This window comes from Camelus bactrianus, chromosome 15 (assembly GCF_048773025.1).
Source record: "Camelus bactrianus isolate YW-2024 breed Bactrian camel chromosome 15, ASM4877302v1, whole genome shotgun sequence".
Classification (NCBI taxonomy): Eukaryota; Metazoa; Chordata; class Mammalia; order Artiodactyla; family Camelidae; genus Camelus; species Camelus bactrianus.
Genome location: NC_133553.1, coordinates 58,115,299 through 58,141,327, shown reverse-complemented (window position 1 = coordinate 58,141,327; position 26,029 = coordinate 58,115,299). Strand labels below are relative to the sequence as shown.

The 26,029-nt window shown below is 36.9% G+C and overlaps 1 protein-coding gene across 1 annotated transcript in view; it reads right to left on the bottom strand.

The window, feature by feature from the left end:
- Window positions 1–1,717: 1,717 nt before the first annotated feature.
- The window catches only part of COMMD1 (copper metabolism domain containing 1), a 109,243-nt gene continuing 84,931 nt past the window's right edge, over window positions 1,718–26,029 (bottom strand). Inside the window, exon 3 of the mRNA XM_045514389.2 lies at window positions 1,718–1,930. Coding sequence (XP_045370345.2) covers window positions 1,823–1,930 — 108 coding nt within the window. The 3' untranslated portion in view covers window positions 1,718–1,822. The remainder of the gene's footprint in view (window positions 1,931–26,029) is intronic.

The window sequence follows — 26,029 nt, the reverse complement described above, 5'->3', positions numbered from 1 at the left end:
TTCCCCTTCAGGACTTCTTTCTATTATCTCTGTATGTTAGGTTGACAGGCATTTAACTGTTCTTAGTGTGTTCTGTATTTTCACAATAGACTATAATAAACATATACTCCCTTGGCAATAAGAAATTCCTAAATTGCAAACATACCCTATTTAAAACCATTTATGTTCAAAAGTGTTTAATGTTAAATGTGGGGACCAATTTCTTTTTTTATTATTGTTATGATTCTGAAAAACTCAGTACACGTTAACAGTTTTTCCAATGACCTAGGGTTTGGGGATATGATTAAAAAAAAAAAAAGCCTATGTCCACTTTTGTGGCTATTACTTTCATAGGACTGACCTAAATAGAGCTTCAAACCTCACCTTGTGGGCCCATGGACTGTTCCTTCAGGCTTCCATAGACTTTCACCGGATACATGACTCAATACTAACACGGTACCTACAGTTCTTCCAGTGACACCTGGAATCCTGTTATCTGATGAGACACTCTTTTCCTCCATTTTATAGCAGGGGACATTATCTAAATTCTCCTGGATCACATAACAGTAGCCTGGGAATAGAAAGCAAGTTTTAATAGTTCTTTTGCCAAACCACACGCCTTTTCTGAGTCTATTTACCATACTGTTTCAAGATGTCTTCTGAAGGGTCCACAGGGGCTCCATTTAAAACCTTGTGGGCATTGAGTGCTAACTGCTGGGACTGGTTTTAATTAGGGAGGAAGCCAATATTTTCAGCTTGTGTTTCAGAAGAGCTCCTAAAATGTCTCCAAACTGATTTAGGAGAAGATGCTTAACAGAAGAGGACTTATTCCTGCCCTGGAACAAACTCATTAGAACTGACATATGCTGTAACCACAGACCAAGAAAACTACATTCTTGGAACACATTACATCCCAAAGGCAACAGAAATTTCTAAATGTTATCAGTGTCAGATGACAAAACCTGTTCAACAAGGACCATAACCTCAATATACTGGTTGACAGCTTCCTCCTCTTAAAATATTCTTGGTGTTTGGTATAACCTCTTTATTAGGACCTAGTTTTTATGCCAGTTTTCTTGAAGAAATTTTATTGAAGAGGTTTTATTTGATGATTCAGGTAAAATTTTCTGAGCTCACATCACTTCAGGAGACATTTTCCCTTCCCACAATCCTGACTTGAGGTAAGTCAGGGGAGTCCCTTTATGATGAGGCCAGTTTAGTTCCAGGTTCCAGAAAAGCCCAAGTTTTTCAATAGGTCAGATCAAACCAGACCTCCCAGATTTAGGCAGAACTAATACAAATGCCTGAATCAGTTCCAAAAGCATCTTAGTTCTTACTAAGGTCAGTAAACCTTTTCTAGGTTAGGCAGGCTCATCTAGGCCTCAGCTCAGGACACATTTGGTCAGCCTTGTATTTTCATGAGTAAAATGTTTTCTCCCCCTTTTCTAATTCTTACATGATTTATCATGTATAAATCCCCAAAATCCTACCCAAGAATAAACCACCATAGCAAGGGTTTCTGAAGTTGATCCCACTCCACTTCTACTGAATCTAAGACTCTGGGGATAGGGTTCTGAAAGCCTCTTTTTTGTTCTTTTTTTTTTTTTTTTTTTTTTTTTTTTAATGCTTTTAGGAGTGCCTCTGTATGCTGAAGTATAAGAACCTCTGCAGGAAAACAACTGTAAGAGTGAATGAAAGGGAGAGAGGAAGAAATCCCACCAAGCAGAGGCAGGCAAGATTGGAATTTCAGGATTTAATACTATTGGGGGAACAAATTTTTTTTTTAAAACAGGTTCCTGGGGAGAGATCATGAACACCTTTGCTTCAGCAACTCCATCATCAGCTAGGCTGGCTGCATCAGGGTGCTGATACATTCTTCTACCTCTGAGAGCTTCTTCAGGACTTGGTTGACCTTGACCTCATCAAATTCCAAACACAGAAATTCGGATTCCTGGAAAACATAAAAGGATATCTTAGACAAGACCCTCAAGATAGCCAAGGCTCTAGATCTGGTGCGACTCAGCTCCAAAGGCCTAGGGTCCCTACCCAGCAAGCCTGACTCAGGCCCCAATACCTAAATGATGTTTTTCCCAGTGAAGCAAGCCCACACAGTGCCCTAAATGAAACTACTTCTACGTGTTTCATAAATGCTTAAGAGGTATACAGATGTCAGGTGTTCTCTTTATGAGGCATGTGAGCAGCTCTTCTTGTCTAATGTCATATTTGATTCCATAATAATTTTTAAGGTAAGTACTTAAGTATTGCTAGTTTATAGATGATGACCCTGGGACACAGGGAGGTTAAGAAAAAAGCAGAGTCAGACTGTGAACTCCCAGCTCTGGCTGACTCCAAAGTCCATGCTGTCTCCATGGCACCCTGTACTGTAACAATGGAAGGAGGATTTGGATTGGCTCCGTGTTAGCCTGGGAATTGGGCCGTCTCGCATTCAGTGGTACTAGAAATTATGACACGTTGTGACAAAGTTGCTTGGGAAACATCAACCAGGTAATTGAAAGAAACCAGATCTTGAAACAGCCTTGAACATTTCTGGGGTCCTTCCACTTGCTGCAAGCCAACTCTCCCAAGATTTCCCTCAAACACATTCCTTTCAGTCACTGTTAGGATCAGCCAATCTACCCCAGATAAGGTAGCTATCAAAGAAAAAGGCCTTTGAAATGTGGTGACAGAAATTTCTTATACACTGGACAAATCCTAGGTCCCCACTGTCTCAATTCTAACAGTGACCATTTTCAAGATCCTGAAGAACAGTAATTGTATAATTTTAAAGCAGTTATAAATTCTTAGAGATCACAGAAGTCAACTGCCTTGTTTTCTAGGTAATGAAACTGAGGCCCCAGGCATGTTAAATGACATGCCCATTGTATATCTGTTTGTTGATAGTAGAGCCACCAGATCAATATTCTTTTCTCTATATTTTCCTCTCTAAATACATGGCATTTCTCACCCCGACCCACAGGGCAGGTAAAGGAAGAACAATAAACCTCTTCAGAGGGGGGGAGTCACTCTGTCATTAGCTAAAAGAACCTTCAGGATTTGATTTTGTAAAAGTAGCTTTGCTGATGCTAAGCTATATACTGAGTTTATCCTGATGGCACTGAACATCCACCAGGAGAAACAAGAACAGAGGGAAAGAAGGGGATCCTCAAATGAGTCTTTCAAAGGGGGGAAAGGCAGTTTTCCCCGACTACAAGGAACCTTTTCCTCAAACATGTATTTAAACAAAAGGGGTACAGTCTCATATATGAGCTTAGAAACTGCCAGGTTTTCATTTAGTTGAAAGCAAAAGCAAATTTAAAAAAGAGAAAGAGGAAGAGGGTATAGCTCAGTGGTAGAGTGCGTGCTTAGCATGCATGAGGTCCTGGGTTCAGTCCCCAGTACCTCCATTAAAATAGATAAACAAATAGATAAATAAATCTAATTACCTCCTCTCCAAACAAAAAACAAACCAAAAAAGCAAGAAAACAAACAAAAAAAGAAAGATATTCCACATTTTGAGCCATAGAAAGGGTTATCTCCTTTTGGAGAGAAGAGCAAATTTATGGCAAATCAGGCACTTCACTTGGCTAAACTGAGAACAAGTCTCAGATTTGAAAGCCTCTATTCTTCATTCAGTTTTATTGAGATCTTTAGCCTTACTTTAAAACATTTTTTTAACATTTAGCCTTTGAAACAATGGTCTTGAAACGAATAATTACCAGAGCCTAACACATACATTCAGGGAACTGGCAGAAAAGATGATGTAACCCATGCTTCATCTCAGTGAGATAAGGTCAGTTACAATAATAAATCACCTGGTTCAGTCCACTTATATGGGAGGAAATTGTCAAGGACAATATTTAAAGAGATAGGAATACCTGAGCAAAGTTTATTAATAAATAACCAAGGTCTTTTCTAACTAAGGGTAATTAATTTGTTGGAAGTTTCAGGATTAGAACTATCTTTGATTGGATCTCTAAGTATTAATGAAGTTCAGTTTACTTTTAAGTGAAATCAAACACTACAGAGAAAAGGCAGGCTAAAGAGGCTCCAAAGTTAAATATTTTCCATGCACTCCCAACCTTCACTCCTCTCCCCTTCAAACAACACACACTGACAGTCTTAGAAAGACACGTATAACCAGACATGACTCTTGAAGAAACAGTTTACCTGACATGGTTTAACTGAAACTAGCTTCATCTAATTATGCTGTCAAATATTTTATGTTTTATCAGGAATTCAAGAGCCTTTAAACAGGCTTAACACATGGGGTTTTGTTCAAATTTCACATTTGGCTGGGGTACTCTACAGAAAGTACATCTAATACATTTGAGAGGATCTTTAGAAATTCAGGTGATGCTTTTCAAGCCAGACGCAGAAAGTACAAGAGTATTCCGAAACACCTGATTTTCTCCCTCAATCTTGATCATCCATCTTGATCTGGGCCTAACTAGGCATAATAATGAGAGATGATGACTAAATTCCTGCATTTAGGTATCTGAGTCAAGAGTTAGAACCTGCTTCTTAGTAGAATGTAGACACAGCATGGGGCAGAGCCAGAAAGAGGTTAGCAGATGACTAAGAAGGCACACCGTTAGTAAAAATACATACTTTGTGATCATGGTGAGTACAGCAGTGTATTAAACTCAAGGGTTTAAGTAACGATTTCAAATTTAAAAAGAAAGCAAAGGCAAAATATCCAAATATTCTAAGTGCAAAACCTCAAAAGTCATAAAACCCCAATAAGAGATCCTTGAGAGGCCACCTTTCCCAAACCAACAACAAAAACCAAGCTAGCTTCTAGAGAAGGACATCTTCCCTGTTCCTAAGGAACTCCTTTCCCAGGGAACTCTTACTTGTCAAACCTAAGTCTTGAATGCTTTAGCTTAAACTCATTTCTTAACAGAGTCAGAGATTATAACCAATTACTAGTTTATATACTAAATGAAGGCTGTGTTTGGTTTCTCCAGCCACACACTAAATAACCTCTTTGTGTATAACATCAGTTTAAATGACTTCCTTATCTAGGCCCATAAGCATACCCTGAGCATTTCTTTGGCAAAACAATATGACAGTGACAAAATTCTAAAGACAGAATAAAAAGGATTATGACTTATTAAGCACCTAAGTGGAACCATTCAGAATAAATTCAACAAAGGACAAAACAGAAATCTTACAGCCTATCTTCTATATTATTTCCCATGCAAAGTTTCCACAAAGATTTATCCCCAATTTATTGGTCCTATTTAGTATTATAATACAACTTTGGCAAGTTCCAACATGTGATCTCTTTAAAAAATAGTAAAGTTGGGGAATGGAAGGTGAGAGTGGAAAGGGTGGGTGCTTTAGGATCCTGCTAACCAATACTGATTCAGGAAGGCCACATACAGGCGGCCAGATTTCATAAGGCTTATTCCCCTAATTGTTCTTTTGGCTTCACGCACTGACACAAAGGGATTCTTGCCTGAGCACAAAGTTTTTTGTTTTTTGTTCTGAGCAAAAACTTTTAACCATAAGGCCTATCCCTCTGTTTGGGCTATCCTTTCCTAAACTTAAATTAATCCTCTGACCTGCAGCTCTGCCACTCTGTGTCTCCTGTGTTTAACAACGGGCAAGAGAAAGAGAACATGAAGCAAAGGTCAAAACTGGCAGTGGCTTCTTGAAGAGGAGTTATATAATAAATAAGTTACCCAGGAGCTTTGAACACTGCCCACCAGAGAAGTTTAATACAGTATCATAAGTAAACCAGTGTTCACCACTCATTCCCACACTTCCTGCAGTTTTTTCAGAATTATCTTGCTACTGCTAACTCAATCAGGAAGCCTTCAAATAGATTCTCTGTAGCAAAGGATCTTCCAACTTCCTTCTTGAGGAACCACTTATCTCAAATTAAAATCTTAACAGCTCCCTGAAACCTGTGCTGATTAATCTCCACTTGACCTTTCATAGCCATTCTCCACCCTTCTCTACCTTGTTCCAGGTCCTCTAAGACTGTGTCACTCCCCTGTTCTCTGGCATACAGTTGGGTTCTGATAAGAGAAGAAAGGTCAGGATATTTATTCCCCAACTCCCAACTCCTCCTCCTCTGCCATTTCCAGTATTTTCTATGTGAGGGTATCGTTTCTTTATTTCCTACTTTACTTTCTGGCCTCAATCACTACTTTAGTATAAACATAAAGATGAGTTTCTTCAGACTGCAAAAGTACATAATCACCAGATACAAACTCCAAAGATGAGCAGAGCGAGGATTTTCGTCATGACTGAGTTGGTAGGAAGGCTGCCCTCCAAGTGATAAATAATAGGATGAACCAGAACCAATATTTGATTTCTTTTATTATCATTTGATATTGAAATCTTATAAAACAGCACTTTGGTATTTGAAAAAAAAAAAAAAGCAACAAATAGTAACAACAGCAAAAACAACCGTGGAAGATAACACTTCATTAAGAATTTGCATCAAAGGTCTTCATACCAACACACAGCCTCATCTCTACAACCTGTTCTTATACCCTACATCCAAAGCAATAGATATCTTTTGCTATAGCTTAAAACAATACTTCCAAAAGCAAACTTGTGATTTATGTTTTTTTATCTTGCAACAAAAATTTTTTAGCAATACATATTACAACTAACAGTCCTTACTTAGGCCATTTTTATCCCGGGGAAGTTCTCATTTCAAACATAATAGCTGTCAAGTCCTATATCTACTGTGTAAAAAGCATGAGAAACCAACTTTGCCAAAAGGGAAAAAAATTATGCTATAAATCACAAAGCAAACCATCCTACTGAAGATAAAAAAAGACTAAAATCAGACTCTTTTGGAGGAAAAGACTGTACCTTAATGACTGAGCAACTAAATTAAAATGATTCACCCCAAAACTCAACAGGTGTTCATAATGTGCAAAGAGCTATGTGGGATTAAGAGGAGTTCTTCAAGAACTTAAAAAAAAAAACACTAACAAATGAACATAACAGTGCCTCAGCACACACCAGGTACTTTCAGAGCCGGAGGAACTTCTATAGGAAATGTTTATCCGTACTCTTACAATCTCCTAGAAGAGGACAGAGTATTACCAGTGTAGTATAAAAGCATTAACCATCACTGGATAACAATTACTGAGTTTTCTGGTGATGTCATTCAGGCATTTCAAAGGACTTTTTTTTTTTTTTATTGACGTATAGTCAATTTACCATGTTGTGTCAATCTCTGGTGTACAGCATAATGTTTCAGTCATACATATACATACATATATTCCTTTTCATATTCTTTTTCATTATAGGTTACTACAAGATATTGAATATAGTTCCCTGTGTTATACAGTATAAACTTGTTGTTTATCTGTCCTACATATGGTTGTTAGCATCCGCAAATCTCAAACTCCCAATTTATCCCTTCTGACCCCTTTCTACCCTGGAAACCATAAGTTTGTTTTCTGTGTCTGTGATTCTGTCTCTGTTTTATAAAGTTCATTTGTGTCCTTTTTTTAGATTCCCCATTTAAGTGGTATCATACAGTATTTTTCTTTCTCTTTCTGGCTTACTTCACTTAGAATGATGATCTCCAGGTCTATCCATATTACTGCAAATAGCATTATTTTATTTTTTATGGCTGAGTAGTATTCCATCATATAAGTATACCACAATTTCTTTATCCAGTCTTCTGTCGATGGACATTTAGGTTGTTTCCATGTCTTGGCTATTGTAAACAATGCTGCTATGAACATTGGGGTGCATGTATCTTTTTGAATTAGAGTTCCCTACAGATATATGCCCAGGAGTAGGATTGCTGGATCATATGGTAAGTCTATTTTTAGGTTTTTTAAAAAAATATTTTTATTGAAGTATAGTCAGTTTACAATGTTGTGTCAATTTCTGCTGTACAGCACAATATTTCAGTCATATAGGAACATACATATGTTTGTTTTCATATTCTTTTTAACCATAAGTTACTACAAGATACTGAATATAGTTCCCTGTGTTATACAGTATAAACTTGTTGTTTATCTATTTTATACATAGTTAGTATCTGCAAATCTCAAACTCTCAATTTATCCCTTCCAACCCCTTTTCCCCCTAGTAACCGTAAGTTTGTTTTCTATGTCTGTGAGTCTGTTTCTGTTTTGTAAATAAATTTGTTTGTCCTTTTTTTTTTTTTTTAGATTCCCCATATAAGTTATATCATATGGTATTTTTCTTTCTCTTTCTGGCTTACTTCACTTAGAATGACATTCTCCAGGGCCATCCATGTTGCTGCAAATGGCATTATTTTGTTATTTTTTATGGCTGAGTAGTATTCCATTTGTAAATATACCACAACTTCTTTATCCAGTCATCTGTCGATGGACATTTATGTTGTTTCCATGTCTTGGCTATTGTAAATATTGCTGCTATGAACATTGGGGTGCCTTTATCTTTTTGAATTAAGATTCCTCCTGGATATATGCCCAGGAGTGGGATTGTTGGATCATACAGTAAGTCTTTTGTGGAATCTCCATATTGTTTTCCATAATGGCTACACCAAACTACAATTCTACCAACACTGTAGGAGGGTTCCCTCAAAGGACTTTTGTGAGGACAACCTGACAACAGGAGTTTAAAGTGCTTAAAAAAATTAAAAAGTCCCCACTATCACCAATTCTTACTACATTAAAAAGTAAACTTTATGGAAAAACATGAATTTTTAATCAGTTAACTAGAAACTCAAGTAAGAAAAGAGACATATCTAGGAAGTTTCAGATCTACCACAGATGTAAGTTACTGCAAAACAAATCTAAGGCACCTAACTTCAACTTTCCAAGTGGTGTACACAGGTTTTATATAAAGTAGCAAAAATTTTAAACAAAATAACATCAGATCTTAATTATTCAAAGACCTAATATCTGGGTCTCTGCTGCTTGACTTCCTCCTCCTTTAAGTATTTCTATGAAATGGAAAAAGGATGTGAAATTTAAATTGATTAATATGACCAAATTATAGCAGCTCTGCAAAAAGTTTTATAGAAAAGGATATTAGAGCTATTGGAAGGAACTTTAACGGTGACTTCACGTAACTGCTGTTGAAAATCATACCCATATGGTGGCAATTTAAGTCAGAAAGATCTTCTTATCCCAAATGTTTCCCTTCCTTCAGTAACCAAGACTGCTGTTCTCAGCCTAGATAACGTCTTTAAAACAGAAATACTCCCAGGAGAGGTAATACAAAAAGTCATTAACACCTTTCTACTTCTTAAATCAGGACACTTCTTTTCCTCCAGGGAGGATCAACCCAAGCAGCCTGCCTGAAAACACAGGGTACCTACCATTAAGAGGGACTGGGGGAAGTGGGATGTATAGTTGGGCACAAAACATAAAAGAGGTAGGAAAGTACCAAAGGCAAATCCTTCTCCTTATCACATAACCCGTATCAGAGGCACAGATCCACAGGTGAAGCATCTTAAGCCAGTCAGATCCTAGACCCACAGTCTTCACGCCTTTCTAATTACTGATCACTAAGATCACTAAGTGCCAGGAAAACCTAGTGAACCCTATAAAGGGGGCATTAGCAAGATAATCTCAATGAAACCAAAGGCTAAATTTACACACACAAATACTTCTCCTGCGGTGCCTTCATTTTTATTTGTAGGCTCAGGGCCTGTGACCCAATAAGGCAGTGAGATTCCAAGAACACTGCCCACTCAAGGTTGTTTGAATTTCTAAGAAGAGAGAAAGTGGGAGTATGCCAAGAACAGGACCCTGAGATTCTTTTGGTTTAAGATTTCTTAGCTGGAAAAAATCTAGAGCCATGATTTAGAAGAAAACTAGACATGCCTGTTCTGCCAATGTGTGGTCAAAAGGAACATGTATTTTGGCCCAGGCAACCCAACTTGTCTCTGAAAGGGAGAAAATAGTTTTGACCTTTGCAAGAATGAGTGGTTCTTTCATTAGCTGAATTCTATATTGCTAAAACAAGGCCATCACTATTCTCTACCGTCCTCCAAATATTTTAAAGCAGCCTGACATATATTCTGCTCCCCATCAGTGTACAGTGAAAGGTAGAGGTATCCTCAGTCTTCATTTTACCACTAAAAACAAGGTCAGATACTAGCCTCAGACTTCCCAGCTCTTTGATTAAACCCATTGCCCACTAACACCCACATCTGACTCTCAATGTGAACACTTTTAAACCTGCTTAGTGTACATTTAACAGAGTAGAATGGAAACTAATTAGAAATGCCTGATTTTGTACTAATTTACATAAGCACCAATACTCAAGCATTTAGTATTTTAGAAACACCCCACAAAAGAAAATAAAATGAAGCCAAGTTATACAAACACTGAAAGTTCAATACAATTAGATCATTGGCTGATTTCTACAAAACACTGTGCTCTAGCTCATTTCACAACTTTTCATTTTCGGAAGGATTTAATGTTTAGCTCTTAAGGCTTTCTGTATTTTAAAAAACTCTGGCTGAAAAACATTTGGGTAAAAAGTTATTTTTAGGTGCTCTGGTTTGATCTACAGGAAATTATACAGGATTTTGGCTAAGTAGTTCCCATGTGACAATGGATAAAGAATCAGAGGAATAGCTGCTGAACAAATGAAAAGGCAACTCACACTGAAGAAAGAAGTTTCACCTAAATCTTAGAGAAACCAAATGACAAAACTCTTGTAGCACATGAGAAACAGAGTATCACTAATTTTAGTTTGAAGTTCAAATTGGGGCCCCTCATCATTCCTGATCAATTACATTCCAGGGCAAACTCATTTGCAAACAACTTTGACAAACAAACTAAAATATATTTACATGAAAGGAATAGATTAAAAAAAAAAAAAAACTCATCCAAAGCAGCTTGTTTAGGCAGTATCACTAGTCAGGTAAGAACAAAGTATGCAACAGCACTTGCTTTCTAAGGGGTTCCTGATAACCTACAGGTTAAGATGGGGGAAACACCTTAATACATCCAATAAAAAGACAGGAGTGTAGCAATGCATTCATTGATAAACTTCTTGGCAGGAGAGGAAGGCAGAAAGGTACTAATCAAGCCAATTCTGGAACTGCAGATTTTCTCCAACTAGAGGACAGTGCTCAGTCTGCCAATAGCACCATCTATTTATTTCCAACTTTCTCAGTGTGGTTTCTTTTAAGTCATTCATGACAGCACAATTAAGCAGAATAGGCACAGTTAGAAAGCTGTTCTTCCCTTGGCCCTTCTTCAGAGAAAACAAATAAACCAATGTAAGGAGGGCAAAGGTTGAAATGCCTAAGGATAAGAGGACTTTTAAATTCAGAAAATGCTGATTTGGGGAGAAAAGATTTTGGATAAATTTTTTTTTTGGGGGGGGGTCAAGGTTGTAGGGGAAGGGGATTAATTTTGTTGGGTTTCCAGCTAACTCCAAATACAGTAACATTCTGAGGCCCTGGAGGTTGGAACCTTCATGCTAACATGTGAATTTGCAGAGGACACAATTCAGTCCACAACAATCCCCAGTGCTTGGAGTGTACTGTGTTTATCAAGCATCCCCTAAGTGTTTGTGGTTGATGATGATGATGATCTCACACATGAGTTTAGGTTTGCTGTTCCTACTGTACAGAAAAGAATTTCTAATAGTCCAGAAACAAGAAAAACACACACACAAAAGCTATCTGCTGATTGTTCAGTGTGGCAGAAGCCGTATCTGGCCTCATCCTTACTGAACTTGACTTTGAAATGTCATCTAATCAATAAAGGCTTCCAGGAAGCGAGTTGGAAAATGGCACAAAAGAAATCTTTCCCAACCCTCACCCCCAGATTCTACTAGGTACCTGGCCTGCCACGCTGTGTCCCAAAGTCCAGCCCTGAAGACCGACTCAGAATCTGGCGGGGATGAGGGAAGAAGACAGGATTTGTAGTCACTGCATGAAGTTAGTCACTAGCTTCTCTAGCTCAAATAACTTACTGCAAACTTCTGGAGGTGGCAGAAAGAGAGGAGTTGCATCTTTATTGTCTAGGGTTGAATTCTGACACCACTTAGGCTGCTGGGGCCTTTGTTCATTCATATACAATAATCGTCATCCCTCACATTAACATGGTGTTTTACAGAAAGCCCTTTCACATGCATGATCTACCTCATCTGATCCTTAGAATGGCCCTGTTAACTAGGAAGAGACCAAGCCAGAGGTGAGCTACTTTGAAAAACTGTAGAAGTAACAGACCTTGTCCACCTAACCCCCAAATCAGATCTTTTCAGCTATATTCAGCAGGAAGACTTCATCAGATAATGCGATGGACTTTATGGACGTTGATGTACCTCTGATCCAATTTACGAAGGAAAAGAAAGTAAGACCTCATTTACTTAAAATTGCCCACAGTTCTAGACACTAGGATTAAAAGACAGAACTGGTGAAGAGAATTTCTTTATTTGTCACATTCATTCAGCATGCTTTGGAAGTAGTGGAAGGAACAGAAAAGTCTGAGGGGGATTCGAGGATCTGAGCCCTGGGTAAAAATGAAATGCCTAAAGAACGAAATGCCTCAATTAAAAAAAAGTCAGCCTGGAAGACAGGAGTAGGAGAGATTGTGGGGAAAGTGTGATAAATCTGAAGACATTAGCAAATTCAGGGTGACTGAGAAATTACACTAATGATAATAATATTAATAGCAATGATAACTAACAATGGCTAACATTTACTGAAGACATACAAAATGCCAGGCATTACACCAAATGCTTTACATTTTATCATTTTACCATTTCACATTGGCGAGGATAATTTTATCCCATTTTACAGAAGCGGAAAATGAGGAAAGATGAGCAATGTGTTTAAGGCCACACATGTAGTAGGTGGCAGAGCTGGTTTTAAACTCAGGTCTGCCTGGCTTCAGAGTCCAAGCACTTAACCATTTCACAATCCTGACTCACATTCATAAGTAATAACATAAGCACCATTATTAATAGTCACTAAGTACCCACATGTGAAAATTATTCTATGATTCAGTTAACTTTAATAAAGAGAGAAAAGCTGAGTGATGACAGTACAATAACCCAAAGTTAATATGCAGAGATGCATATTATAAAGAGACTAATTTCTTATTCTGAGGGAAGATGGCCTTTTTTTTCCTCTCTGTGTTGGTCGCAGCAGGGGGTGGGGCAGGCAGGGAGGATTCATTTGTGTATATAGTTCCTTGTCCCCTCACCAGGAGTTGGAGGTAACATTTACTTTTGTTGTTCTGTTGACTGTGTGGAGCCCCTTCTCCATGATCACTTCCACTCCTTTGTAGAACCAAAATATATGCCTAAACCTGGGGTTCTTTCCATCTATAATCAGAAGGAATTCCCAATTCTGCCTTGTTATCTAACCCAAGAACACTAAATTATTCATCTTGAAAAAAATCACATCTGCATTCACAGGCACTTTTGGAATGCAAAAGGATAAGTATGATCATCTTGCAATATATACAAATATCAAATCATTATGTTGTATGTCTAAAACTGATATGTTATATGTCAATTATATCTCAATCTTTTTTAAAAAGGAAAGAGAACTGAAAAGTATTAAAAATATATTAAATTATGAGTTTACACCTTTAACATCCTTCATATTTGGCCAACATCTATTCTCTGGGATACCAAGCCAAGGGTAAACAAGACTGGGTGGAGTGAAGGAAAAGAGTGCCTTTGATAATGCCCAAAACAGCACAGTACACTCATGTAATCAAGGCTTAACTGATAACCACCTAAAACAGAGAGAGTGCAGACAGCATATACACTGTTACAAATAAAAATAAACAATTAGTGTCTACCCAAGCAATAGAAATAAAAGCAAGAATTAACAAATGGGACCTAATTAAACTTACAAGATTCTGCACAGCAAAGGAAACCATAAGTAAAATGAAACAACCTATGGAATGGGAGAAAATTTTTGCAAACGATGAAACCAACAAAGGCTTGATCTCCAGAATATATAAGCATCTCATATGACATAATAAGAAAAAAACAAACAACCCAATCCAAAAATGGGCAGCAGACCTAAACAAGCAATTCTCCAAGGAAGAAATACAAATGAACAATAGGCATATGAAAAAATGCTCAATATCACTAATTATCAGAGAAATGCAAATCAAAACTACAATGAGGTATCACCTCACACCAGTCAGAATGGCCATCATTCAAAAGTTCACAAATAACAAATGCTGGAGAGGGTGTGGAGAAAAGGGAACACTCCTACACTGCTGGTGGGAATGCAGTTTGGTGCAGCCACTGTGGAAAACAGTATGGAGATTCCTCAAAAGACTAGGAATAGACTTACCATATGACCCAGGAATCCTGCTCCTGGGCATATATCCAGAAGGAACCCTACTTCAAAATAACACCTGCACCCCAGTGTTCATAGCAGCACTATTTACAATAGCCAAGACATGGAAACAGCCTAAATGTCCATCAACAGATGACTGGATAAAGATGTGGTATAGTTATACAACAAAATACTATTCAGCCATAAAAAATGACAACATAATGCCATTTGCAGCAACATGGATGTCCCTGGAGAATGTCATTCTAAATGAAGTAAGCCAGAAAGAGAAAGAAAAATACCATATGAGATCACTCATATGTGGAATCTGGAAAAAAAAAAAAAAAAAAAAAAAAGAAGAACATAAATACAAAACAGAAACAGACTCATAGACATAGAATACAAACTTGTGGTTGCCAAAGGGGTGGGGGGTGGGAAGGGACAGACTGGGATTTCAAAATTTGTAGATACTGACAGGTACATGCAGAATAGATAAACAAGATTATACTGTATAGCACAGGGAAATATATTCAAGATCTTGTGGTAGCTCACAGAGAAAAAAAAATGTGACAATGAATATATGTATGTTCATGTGTAACTGAAAAATTGTGCTCTACACTGGAATTTGACACAACATTGTAAAGTGACTATAACTTAATAAAAAAAGTTTAAAAAACTAGTCAAAATAATGCTTACTCTACTTTGTAGTCTATTCTTTTGTTTAAAAAGAACACATTTACCACTCTATCCAAGATTATGTCAATAAACCAGAAATATGAACTATCTAAGTGGGGTCAAAGAAACGGGACAAAAATATTGGTGAAAACAATTAACTATTTTGAAGGAAAGAGTTATGTCTCCAAAAGAGGTGTAAGAAAAACATCTTGACAGTATGATTTATGTTTCCTCTATGAAATAAGTCTGTGTTAATCTCCTCAACGTGATTTGGCAAGTTCTTTGCCAATGGAGGAAGCATGAATAGAATATGGTCTTCTAGCTGAGATGCCTCAGTCATGTTTTGCTGGTTTCTGAAGAATTTTAGCCACATTTATAGAACAGAACACATTTAAAATTTTTCATTACATCAAGTATATCAAAAATATGACACTCATATACTCTTTCCCCAGATTCACCATTTGTTCAATTATTAATACCTTGCCACATTTGCTTTGTCATTCTCTCTCTCTCAAAATCCTTGAAAGTAGGGGATGTTGTGACCTTGTATTCTTAAAAATTTTAGTGTACATTTCCTAAAGACAAGACAGTTTCTCATATAACCATGGTTATATAATATTGATAAACACTACTATCTAACCCAGTCTATATTCAAATTTTATCAAATGCTTAAATAATGTCCTTTATAAAGGTTTTTTTTTTTTTTTTTTCTGCTCTCAAATCAAATCCACAATCACATACTAATTGCATTTAGATGTCATACATCTTTAGTCTCCTTTATTCAGGAAGAGTTTCTCAGTCAACCTTTCTTGTGTTTCTTGATTGTGACATTTTTTTTTAAGAATATAAGCTAGTTATTTTATAGAATGTCAACTGGGGTTTGTCTGATGTTTCCTCATGATGAGATTCTATATGCATATGAATGCCTATCTATTCCCTAGTTCCTATCCCCTGTGATTAGTGAATATGGGTTCTTAAGTCATGCAAACCTAAATTAAAACTCTACTTTCTAGCTGTGTGGCTGGCTAAATTTAGTTTCCTAATCTGTAAGATGATGATTTTAACAAATTTAATGGATAAGGTTGCTGTGAAGATTTAATGAGATAATGCATTCAAAGCAACTTAACACAGTTAGGGTGGGGGAAAAACTGTATCTTACACCTCTCTGATTTTACCACAGTACCTCATACCCAGCAACATTAAAATAATATTGGTTGATTAAGCAGCATCCCTATTGACTCTAGGCTAGAGTTGCCAAGAACATGAACTTGTTTAGGGCACTGCTAATAAATACCCTGACTAAAAGCAGGGTCAGGAGTTCGGGTGCAAACTCTGTCCTTCCTGTAAACTCATCACTGTCAATCCTAAGAAAAAGAGAATACCCAAATCAAGCAATTTTCTTACAGTCAAATTGAGACATAATTTTAATATTCAACAATAACATTGAAAAATCAGGAAGTCCACAGTTAAGATGCCAGTCTTACTTCATTTCCATAATTTCCCTTGCCCATAGCAAGAGGGCAAGGGAGCTCGTTTGCAGAGCATTTCCTATTGTTTTAGTATGATAATCGTATCCTCCCCACCTTCACTTAGAAAACACCAATAAAATTATTCTACATATGTTAAATCAGTCCTGTGTCAGAAATTGAAACAAAACGGATTATAGTAACTGAACCATTTCTTCAAAATATGGAAATACAAACCCACTTGAGATTTGGGATCTAATCTAATTGGGATTTTTCTATGTTACTAACTCAGATTATTTCATCATTTTTCTATTTTCCCCCCTCTGTCAATTAGAACTTCAAATAAAGTCAAATGATTCCCTAGGGGTTAAAAAAAAATGAAACAAACAAGAAAATTCCTGTGTCCCACATTTCAAACTGTGAGGAGGGGCCTCCAGCAAAGCAAATGGAAAATTATGTTCTCAACACTGTGCTGAGATGAAGATTTACACCTATAACCTGAAAAGACAAAAGAAAATTCCAATGCAAAGCCTTTATCTTCACCAAAGAAGAGTAAAAATATTATAGTATGAACATTAAGACAGAACTTTCAATAATTCTGTCACTTATAGGACACAGAACCTTAGTCTGAGTCTGTCTTCAAGAAATATTTAGAGTGAAATGAACTGTTTTAGAAATGGGAATTCTCAAGTGGAGGTTAAATCTAAACTTACGACAATGATTATGCTATATCATGAAGGTCACTATTAGCCTTTGTTCCTTAGGACATAATGGCTCATAATTTGAAATTTCCAGAAAGTAATATATACTTTTGTAAACATCTTTAAATTCAAGGAGAAAAGCACTTCTCAGCTCACTTCACTGCATTACTCATAAGATCTCACTCAGTATTATGTTTAAAAGTCTAGTATATTTAAAACATTTTGAAGGTTAGGGTTAGAAAGAAGTATGTAAATGTATGTAAATTTTGCCATTTTACACTCAGTTTCCCTCTCCCTCTATAGGAAGATCAAGAAATGAGCCCTCTCTATCATTGCATATGGAACCCAAAGCAATATTATGGAGGGAAAAATCTGGTTTGAGAGTTAAACAATTTGGATTTAGATACAGCTCCACTATTAACAGCTGTGTGACCTTGGGAAAGTCATTTAATTTTCTTGAGTTTGGTTTCCAAATCTAGAAAACAGAAAAATAATATCTATCTTATAGGACTGTTATAAAGACTAAGACAGCACATATGCAAGCACCCAGCACTGTATCTTGTGTGAACAGACTCTCAATAAATCTTAGTCTCTCTCTCTACTCCCTTACACACATCCTGTCCCCTGACACTTTAACAGTTCTGCTGAACACTTTAACTACAGCTCGGTTTTCTTCAGAACAGGCACTTGGCTCTTAAGAGTGACAAATAGAAATGTGGAAGACTCCTGGGGTCTGATGTTGTCCCAGAGAAGCAAAAAAGTTCTCACACTGGGAAACAGCACCAAATGCTTCAGGCTATGACAAGCCCCAAACAGTAAATCAACTCCTGCATGTCTGTACAGTGTTACTTAACATCCTGAGTGCTTTGTGTTCTTTCAACAGTCTTTTTCTCCCTGCAAGGATCAGGCACACTATTTGCCCTCTTTCCCCTTCTTAATAGAGGTCTTTATTCAACAAGACCACCCAATGGATTCAAATATTAGGAATCAGAAGAGGCCAGGCTCAACCACGAAAAAACTGGCAAAGTCTCAGGACTAAACAGTAAGCCCTTCTTAACCTTTCAGAATCTGGATTTTGTGCTTTCTGTTCTTGGAAATAGCAGACTTGCTGATGCACTGGTTCAAACATGTCTGTGTATTTCCCTTGCCTACATTACCATAAAACTCTTACCATGTCTTCTTGCTGAAGTTCAGAATCTTAGACTTTGATCGCAATCTAACAAAGCAATACTTCCAAACCTCTCTCACTTCATGGTACAGACAGATCTTAACACATGACACCTCTGAGCTAAAGGGACTTGAAAGTATTGATGGCTACAAAGCAGTATTGAGAGAAAAGGCATACAAAGATAAACCCACTTGCCACCTGACTCGGAGACTTTTACCCCCTAAATAGAATTGTTCCAACTCCAAGTAGCTCTAGGTCAATGTCCACGCTCCTTCACAGGGCTGACCACTCATGTCAAGACCAAAGGAGAAAGTCAGAAACACAACCAACATTTGATGTGGGGCAGTAGGTTCTCAATATAAGGATCACAAAACACTAAATCAGTGAATTAGACATCAGATATAGTTCTAAACCGAGGATTCAGTGGTAAACAAGGAGCCTCTGCCCTTGAGGAGCTAACATTCTAATGGAGGAGAAAAGGCAATAAATTAAAACAATTTAACAGGCAATTTCACTAGATCGAATAGTTTTGATACCCTGAGAAAACCGTTAGCCATCTCCCAGGTAGTTTATCTGAGGAAGTAAAGAAGACTGAATAAATTATAAGAGACTGACCCAGTTCTAAAATTCAGTTCTCACATTATTGTCTCTTTGCTGTAGACTTAGTGTCATTGCCTCTGTCCTTTGGTAACACATACAAAAGCAGGATGAGATCATTCATAGGAAGCTAATGAAGACTCAGCATAAAATTACAGAGCACAAGACCAGAAATCAGATGATCTAGGATCTACTTCCAGTTCTATCACTTAATATTCATGTGAACTTAGGTAATTCATTTAAACTCTCAAAGCCTGACTTTCCTCATCTATTCTATCCCACTTTGTAGGGGTTTTAGGAACTTTAAATGAGGCAATATAATAAAAGAACTTGAAAATATTTAAAACATTGGACAAATACCAATTATTATTGCCTAATCAGACTATTTATAGGACAGCAGGTGAGAAAAGAGACAGTAACTTACATTTAAGGCCAAAATGAATCCCTAGTCCTGTATATTAGATGTTTTGAAAACTTGGCTTCCATTCTATTGTCCCAAAGGATCACCCTTTGGAAGAAATGGATCCTAAAGCATCATGTCAAGTCTCAGACAGCCTTCTTAGTGATTACTCCCCACTCTAAGCCAAGATCAGAACATTACTTTCTAAAAGATACTTCATTTCTTGGTAACTTTATCCCATGATTAAACATCCTTACATTATGAGTTTTCTCACTGATTACTATCAATTAGGAGGTACGAAGTAATTATGAAGTCACTTCTCTTAGCTGTTAAGACAGACTATCAAGGATCTTGATAATCTCTTTCTTCTCCTTGGAAGACTATCCTTTCATTTTCCTTGGTATCTCCATGACCACCATCTTAAATTCAATTGCCCATGGGGCAGAGGGCCAAGGAGAGAGCCAGAGCAGGCTGGGGCAATACAGGGAGTGAGGAGTGGCGGGATTAAAGTGGTGAATACAAGTATCATTTAAAGGGACAATGATTTCTCAGCTCCAGTCTGTTACTTATAGAAAAGTAGGCCCAGTGTTGACCAATCTTTGTTATTTCAAAAAAGTCTAGAAACCACATTTTTGTGTGACACCCCTGAAATTTTATTTGCAAAATGCTCAGTCACCTGGAGTTAGTATAAATTCACAGTGCGTATTTCTTCTGCCAGTGAAAAGATGAATCATTTATTTTAAAAGTATTTATTGATGCTGACATATAATTTATGTTATTTTGATCTGAGGAAGTAAATATTAAGCTGGGCCTTGCAAACTAGAGATAGGAAAGAGAATATTTCAGGGTAGGCAAACATTATTTGCAAAGACATTGAGGGAGAAATATGCCTGGCATGTTGGCATGTTGGGGTAGGAAGGAGAATGGGTAGACTTGCTTGGTCAAAAAAGAGAATTCCTTTAGAGGAGGAATGGGATGCAGATGGGAAACAATTATGAAAGACCTTGAATTCTAGAGTAAAGAGTTAAGATTTTAATAGATAACCTTTAAAAGATAAAGACCATTATGAGGAGGGGGAATCATCGCATTTCACATCTTGCCAAGAGATACATGTTGCTATTCTTCCCACCTTTTTCAAAACAGAGGACAAGGCTGAATGCTGACCCATGAAACCTGGAGTTCTAAAAAATTCCCAGTGAATGCCAGTTTAACCAACCACACTATAAGTCAACTCTGTTGGCACTGTGGTGGTCAAGGCTTTCAAAGCAAAAAGTAAATGATCTCTAAAGGGCTATTTCTTTCTGATCAATAAAACATTTAGAATTTAAAACTCAAAGGGTTACTGGACAGTTTGGCACACTGTCAGGTTAATCAACAGACAGAGCTCTCATCAGACTGTGTATCAGCCTGCATGATGCTGGATAGGGAAGGCTGGACTCCTAAGACTTCCACCAGGGGCACCAGCCCCAGAACTCTGTGCCACCATCCATCCACATTCAACAGGCAGCTCATGTTTCACCATCAGAGCCATTTCTGTTTTTTTTGCTGCAACAAATGATTCTGAGGCTCCCAGTCCAACTGATCTTCTCAGTAAAGTTCCTGGAGACAAGTTGCCAGAAGAACAGAGCTATGGACTTCTACCATGACCTGTGATACTAAAATACCAAATACCAAATATATGGAGTTTGTTTGTTTAGACCAAACACCCTAGAAGGCAGAGTTGAAAAAGGTCACATACACATAGGTAAGGAACTTAAACTTGATCACAAATGTGGAAACCATTAATGATTTTTAGCCAGATAAATATTATTATGAGAAGATTTTAAGGAATACTAACCTGGTGGTACTATCCAAGGTGGCCTGAAGTGGAGAGAAAGACTAAAAATACGGAGAATAACTTAAGCAAATGCACAGAGTTGGCAATGAGCATGGTAGGTCTGAAGGATTGTGAGGAGGCCAGGCTGGGCCTCTCAGGGCTTAGGAAACCCTCAGAACTGTTATTAGTCTTTATCTCTCACACACACAGATGCATGTGCACATCCCCCATACAACCATCATAGTTCTCTTCTTCCCAGAACACAACTTCTGTAATATACATGTGACCAATATTTACTACCCGCTTGCAAGCTCTATGTGACCCCGCAGCTATGGTGCTCCTCAACATCTGGCAGCCTCCCTACATCAATAAATTGAAAATCTTGGAAGTAAACTATCTTACCCCAAAAACACAGGCTCTGCCTGGGCAGAGCCCATCTCTCCAAACCATGTCACAAATACCTGTTTAGACTACAGATGGACAATCCTTGTTCAGGGTTCCCTCTGATTTAATTAACTGGAGGTCAGTGGGTAGGGTTGAAAAGCTGGCATGGCTTACTACTCAAGTAGCAAGAGCTACTAAGAGCTAGGGAAAGCAGCGTCTCTTGGGTCAGCTGGCAAGGTAGGGCCGGCAGTGATAGACATTTTTTGCTATAGCTTGGGAAGAGCAGAAAATTGACTAGGTAGAGCACAGAGAGCTTTTAAAGCCAAGTGGATGTGATGGCCATTTAAGATCAGCAAACATGTAAGGTTAACTTATACCCAATGGAAACAAACTGTTCATTTGACTAAATATGACATCTGTTTATGTGTGCACATGTATGCACCATGATTCAAGCAAACTACCATAGATGTATAAATCCTTAGTTTCACACAAGTGAAAAATCATTGTACATTTTCCAAAGTTTTTTAAAATTAGTCTTTTAAATATAATCCCCTAATGCTGAAAAATTAAATTTAAACTCAAAGCAAGCAATTGAGCCTATATTCTGACAATCATATAGAAATATATTCTCTGTGTTTCTTCGCATTTTGCACAATTCTTAATCTACTATATTGTACATATATGCTTTCTTTACATGACTGTTTCCTCAAAGTAGAAAACAGACTATGTTTGTTTACAGTTGTATCTCTAGCCTCTAGAATTGTGCATCGGACATGGCAGGCACTTCTAAATGATAAAGAGCGGTTGGTGGGAAATATATAAGAATGGAACAAACTAAGGGATGTTTTGAATTCTGTCAGCCTGTATTAATGTCCCATAACAGTTTCATTGAAAAGAATACAGGTAGAACATAGACAACTTTAAAAGTTTAATTGTTTAGAACAGTTTACTACAGATGATAGAAGAATCCATTTCTATCCACATTGCTGATTTCAGTAAACATGTACAAAGACAGCAAATTTTTCCTGAGCTTTCAACATCTGTGAAACAAAATTATTCTTTCTAGTCATTTTTTAAGAACATTTTTTGTACAATTAATTTTATTTTATTTACTTACTTATTTATTTCTTTTGGGGAGGAGGTAATTCGGTTTATTTGTTTATTTTTTAACAGAGGTACTGTGGATTGAACCCAGGACCTCGTGCATGCTGAGCATGCACTCTACCACTGAACTACACCCTGCCCCTTCTTTCTAGCCAATTTTCAGGGGTAATACAAACACGAATCAATTTGTGAAATTGCTCAATTGATCCGTTCAAGGAATTACAGAATTCCAGTAAAAGTTGAAAGCTAAGACTACTACATGCAAAGTTATTAAGGTGTGACTGTTGTTCTATATACTGTCTTCACCCACAACAAGATCATCATAGTATGAAAGAGATGTATATACACAATAAACTACAATTCAAAATAAAATGTCAAGGATGTAATAGAAAAAGGTTTAGTGCAGGTTTTATGAATATACATACAAGAGGGATATTAAGTCTGACTGGAGGAATTAGAGAGTCAGAGTCATGAAGGAAATGGCACGTGTACTAGGGTTCCTATAGAAAGAAACAGTGATATTTCAAAGAAGAGGGAACAGTTTTTTTGTTTGAGCAGAGTTTTTGTATAAAGTTTAGAAGTCCAGTCTGATGGTAGAAGAGTCAGGATGAGATAAAGCCATAGTGAGGTTACATAATAAGGCATTAGGAGTTCAGGTGATGGAAGCCATTCAAGAGGAATTAAATGGTCAGGTGTGTCTTTCAGGAGGCAGTGTGAAAGACTAGAGAGGCAAAAGATTAGGGACCAGGTGAAGAGGGCCTGATCTAAGGCTGTGGCCATGGTAATAAATGGATAGACAGGTACACAAAGTACTGGAGACATACAGGACTAGGTAACCAAATGGATTGGAGGTAAGGGAGAGAAAAGTAATGAAAATCATGAATATTTCCAGTCTAGGTTGGAAGTATGATCATGATGCCATTAATTGAAACAGGAAATGAGAAAGAAATATGTTTAAAGTAAGAATAACACACATTCACGTGTAGAAATGTCTCTATTCATAGTTTAAAATATTAATAACCTGCACCCCGAAATAGGTTTTGGATGCTAGGTATACTGCGTAATCCTAAAGGAAACTTAAGAACAAAATGTTATTCACACTGAGGACATTTATGTAATACATAATAAATGACAGTGTGTCCATTGTTTTCTGTAAAGTCTAAATATTTTTGATAAGAGGGACCATCCTTAACTATTTATTAAGCACCCAACAGAAATGTTTAGTTGAGTATGAAATGCACTAACCAGAACAGACTAAAATTTTCATTTCAAGTTATTTTGACTAAAAAAAATTTCAAACTACATTATAATAACCCCTATCATTCTGAAACGAGCAATTGTGGACTTAGAGTGGTCTAGAAAGGTTAAGAGACTGTTGTTAAAATTCATCCCTACTCTTGCCTTTAACTCTACGTGGAGCAGCTCTCTAATCTTTTAAAGACCACAAACTACATCTGTTAATTCGGGTAATAGTATTTGCCTGCCTACTTCTGAGTCATTTGAGAATTATGAGATAATGTTCTTGTAGCTCTCTGAAATGCACAGATGAAAGGCCTTAATTATCAATGATTGGTGGAGTTATTCTAATGTCATTTTTCCTACCTCAGGTTTACCTAAAGTCTGTGCTTGGAAGAGGCTACAAAATTTAAAAAAAAAAAAAAACACTTTAAAAAGTCTTGGCTTGTCTAATCTAGATTTAGGCCAGTTACAACAATTATAGTCTATGTAGAACATTTAAAAGAATACTAGTTAGACAAGATGTGTATGAAAATAATGGTTGCCATCTAAAGAATAGAAAATCTTTTAGAAAACAACTGATAGTGGTATATTTTCACTTAACTACAAAAAAAATCAAATGAGTCTTTTTGAGATGTCATAAAACTGAGTATTTTAAAAATTAGGAAGTCATTGTATAAGTTACCTCCTCTTCTGACTTATGACAATTGCAGCTGTGCTTAGAGCTGATCCTATAAAGAAAAACAAAACAAAACCAACCCAGAAACCATTCAAAGTAGTAAATTTTGCTTTATTTAGGAGAGAATAAAGAGATTTTAAATTAAATTTTAAATGTCAGAATTTCAGTAGCCAATCAAGCTGAATACTCTGAATGCAATGTGTCCATTAATGAATGATCAACAAATAGGAATGGCTTCATGAAAACTAAAAATCTCTGTCTCCAGTACCAGGCACTGGAGATAGAACAGTGAGCAAGGCACCCACAATGCTAGTCTTGGCATTCTTTGGAAGTATACTCTTTATATGTCAGGTATGGTGTGAGGGCAAATCACATAGAATGCCAGCTACTTCTGCAAGAGGAAATTTGAGGTGCACAACTATTTATACTTCCCAGGAAGGAGAATCCTTTGGGGTGCTTATTTCAGACCTTTTGGAAAGATCATATTCACACAGTTATTACTTTTCAATGTTTCACATTCCATCATTCCTTACTTATTTATATGCTGCATAAAAGCCCTATATCAATTTTCAGTGAATTTCCAGTTCATTCAATTTTTTTTTCTGCTGCTGTCTGACAAAGGCAGAAGCAGGAAGAATTTTGCTTTGGAAAGATTTCTTTTTAAATGAGGTCTCCAGGAATGTAGGGTGAAGGAAGAATGGTTTGTCTGACTTCCTACCATGCACACACTAGCCACTGGGAACATGAAAGTATTAAGACTAAGCCCTTGTCTTTACAGAATTTGCAGTCTCCTAGAGGAGACTGACACATAAATAGATCCTGTCTATAAAATGAAGTACAACAGGAACATGTGTGGGAGGCTATGCAAATTACTTGTCACATGCAGTACAAAGTTAACTGTTTGGTAGGCCGATTTTAGTTCACCATTAAGAAACACACCAGAAAATCCCCATTTGAGAGAGAAAAATACTTTAAATTAAGGTTTTTTACCTTTGGTCAATCACGTCTCCAAATAGGAAGAGGTAATTAATCTGGTTAATCCTTAAGTCATCTTTCTTTTTCTTTCTTTCTTTCTTTTTTAAATTGAAGTACTAGGGATTGAACCCAGGACCTCATGCATGCTAAGCATACACGCTACCACTGAGCTATAAACTCCTCCCTCATCTTTCTTTTTAAAGGACAAGTACTGTACAATACCACTTATATGTGAAATCTAAAAAAGCCAAACTCATAAAAAATAGAGTAAAATGGTACTTATCAAGGGATTAGGGGCTGAGGGGCAGATAGATGTTATTTAAGGGTACAAACTTACAACAGGTACTAAGTCCTAGAGAGCTAATGCATAGGATAGTAAATATAGACAACAATATTGTATTATAATCATCAAGCTTGATAAGGAATAGATCTTAAATATTCCAACTACTAAAAAGAAATGATAATTTTGTGAAGTGATAGAGGTGCTAATTATTGTTACAATGGTAATATATTACCATATATAAATGTATCAAATCAACATGTTTTGCCCTTAAATTTACAAGTTACATGTCAATTTTTAAAATTCACTATTTCTTTTATAATATTA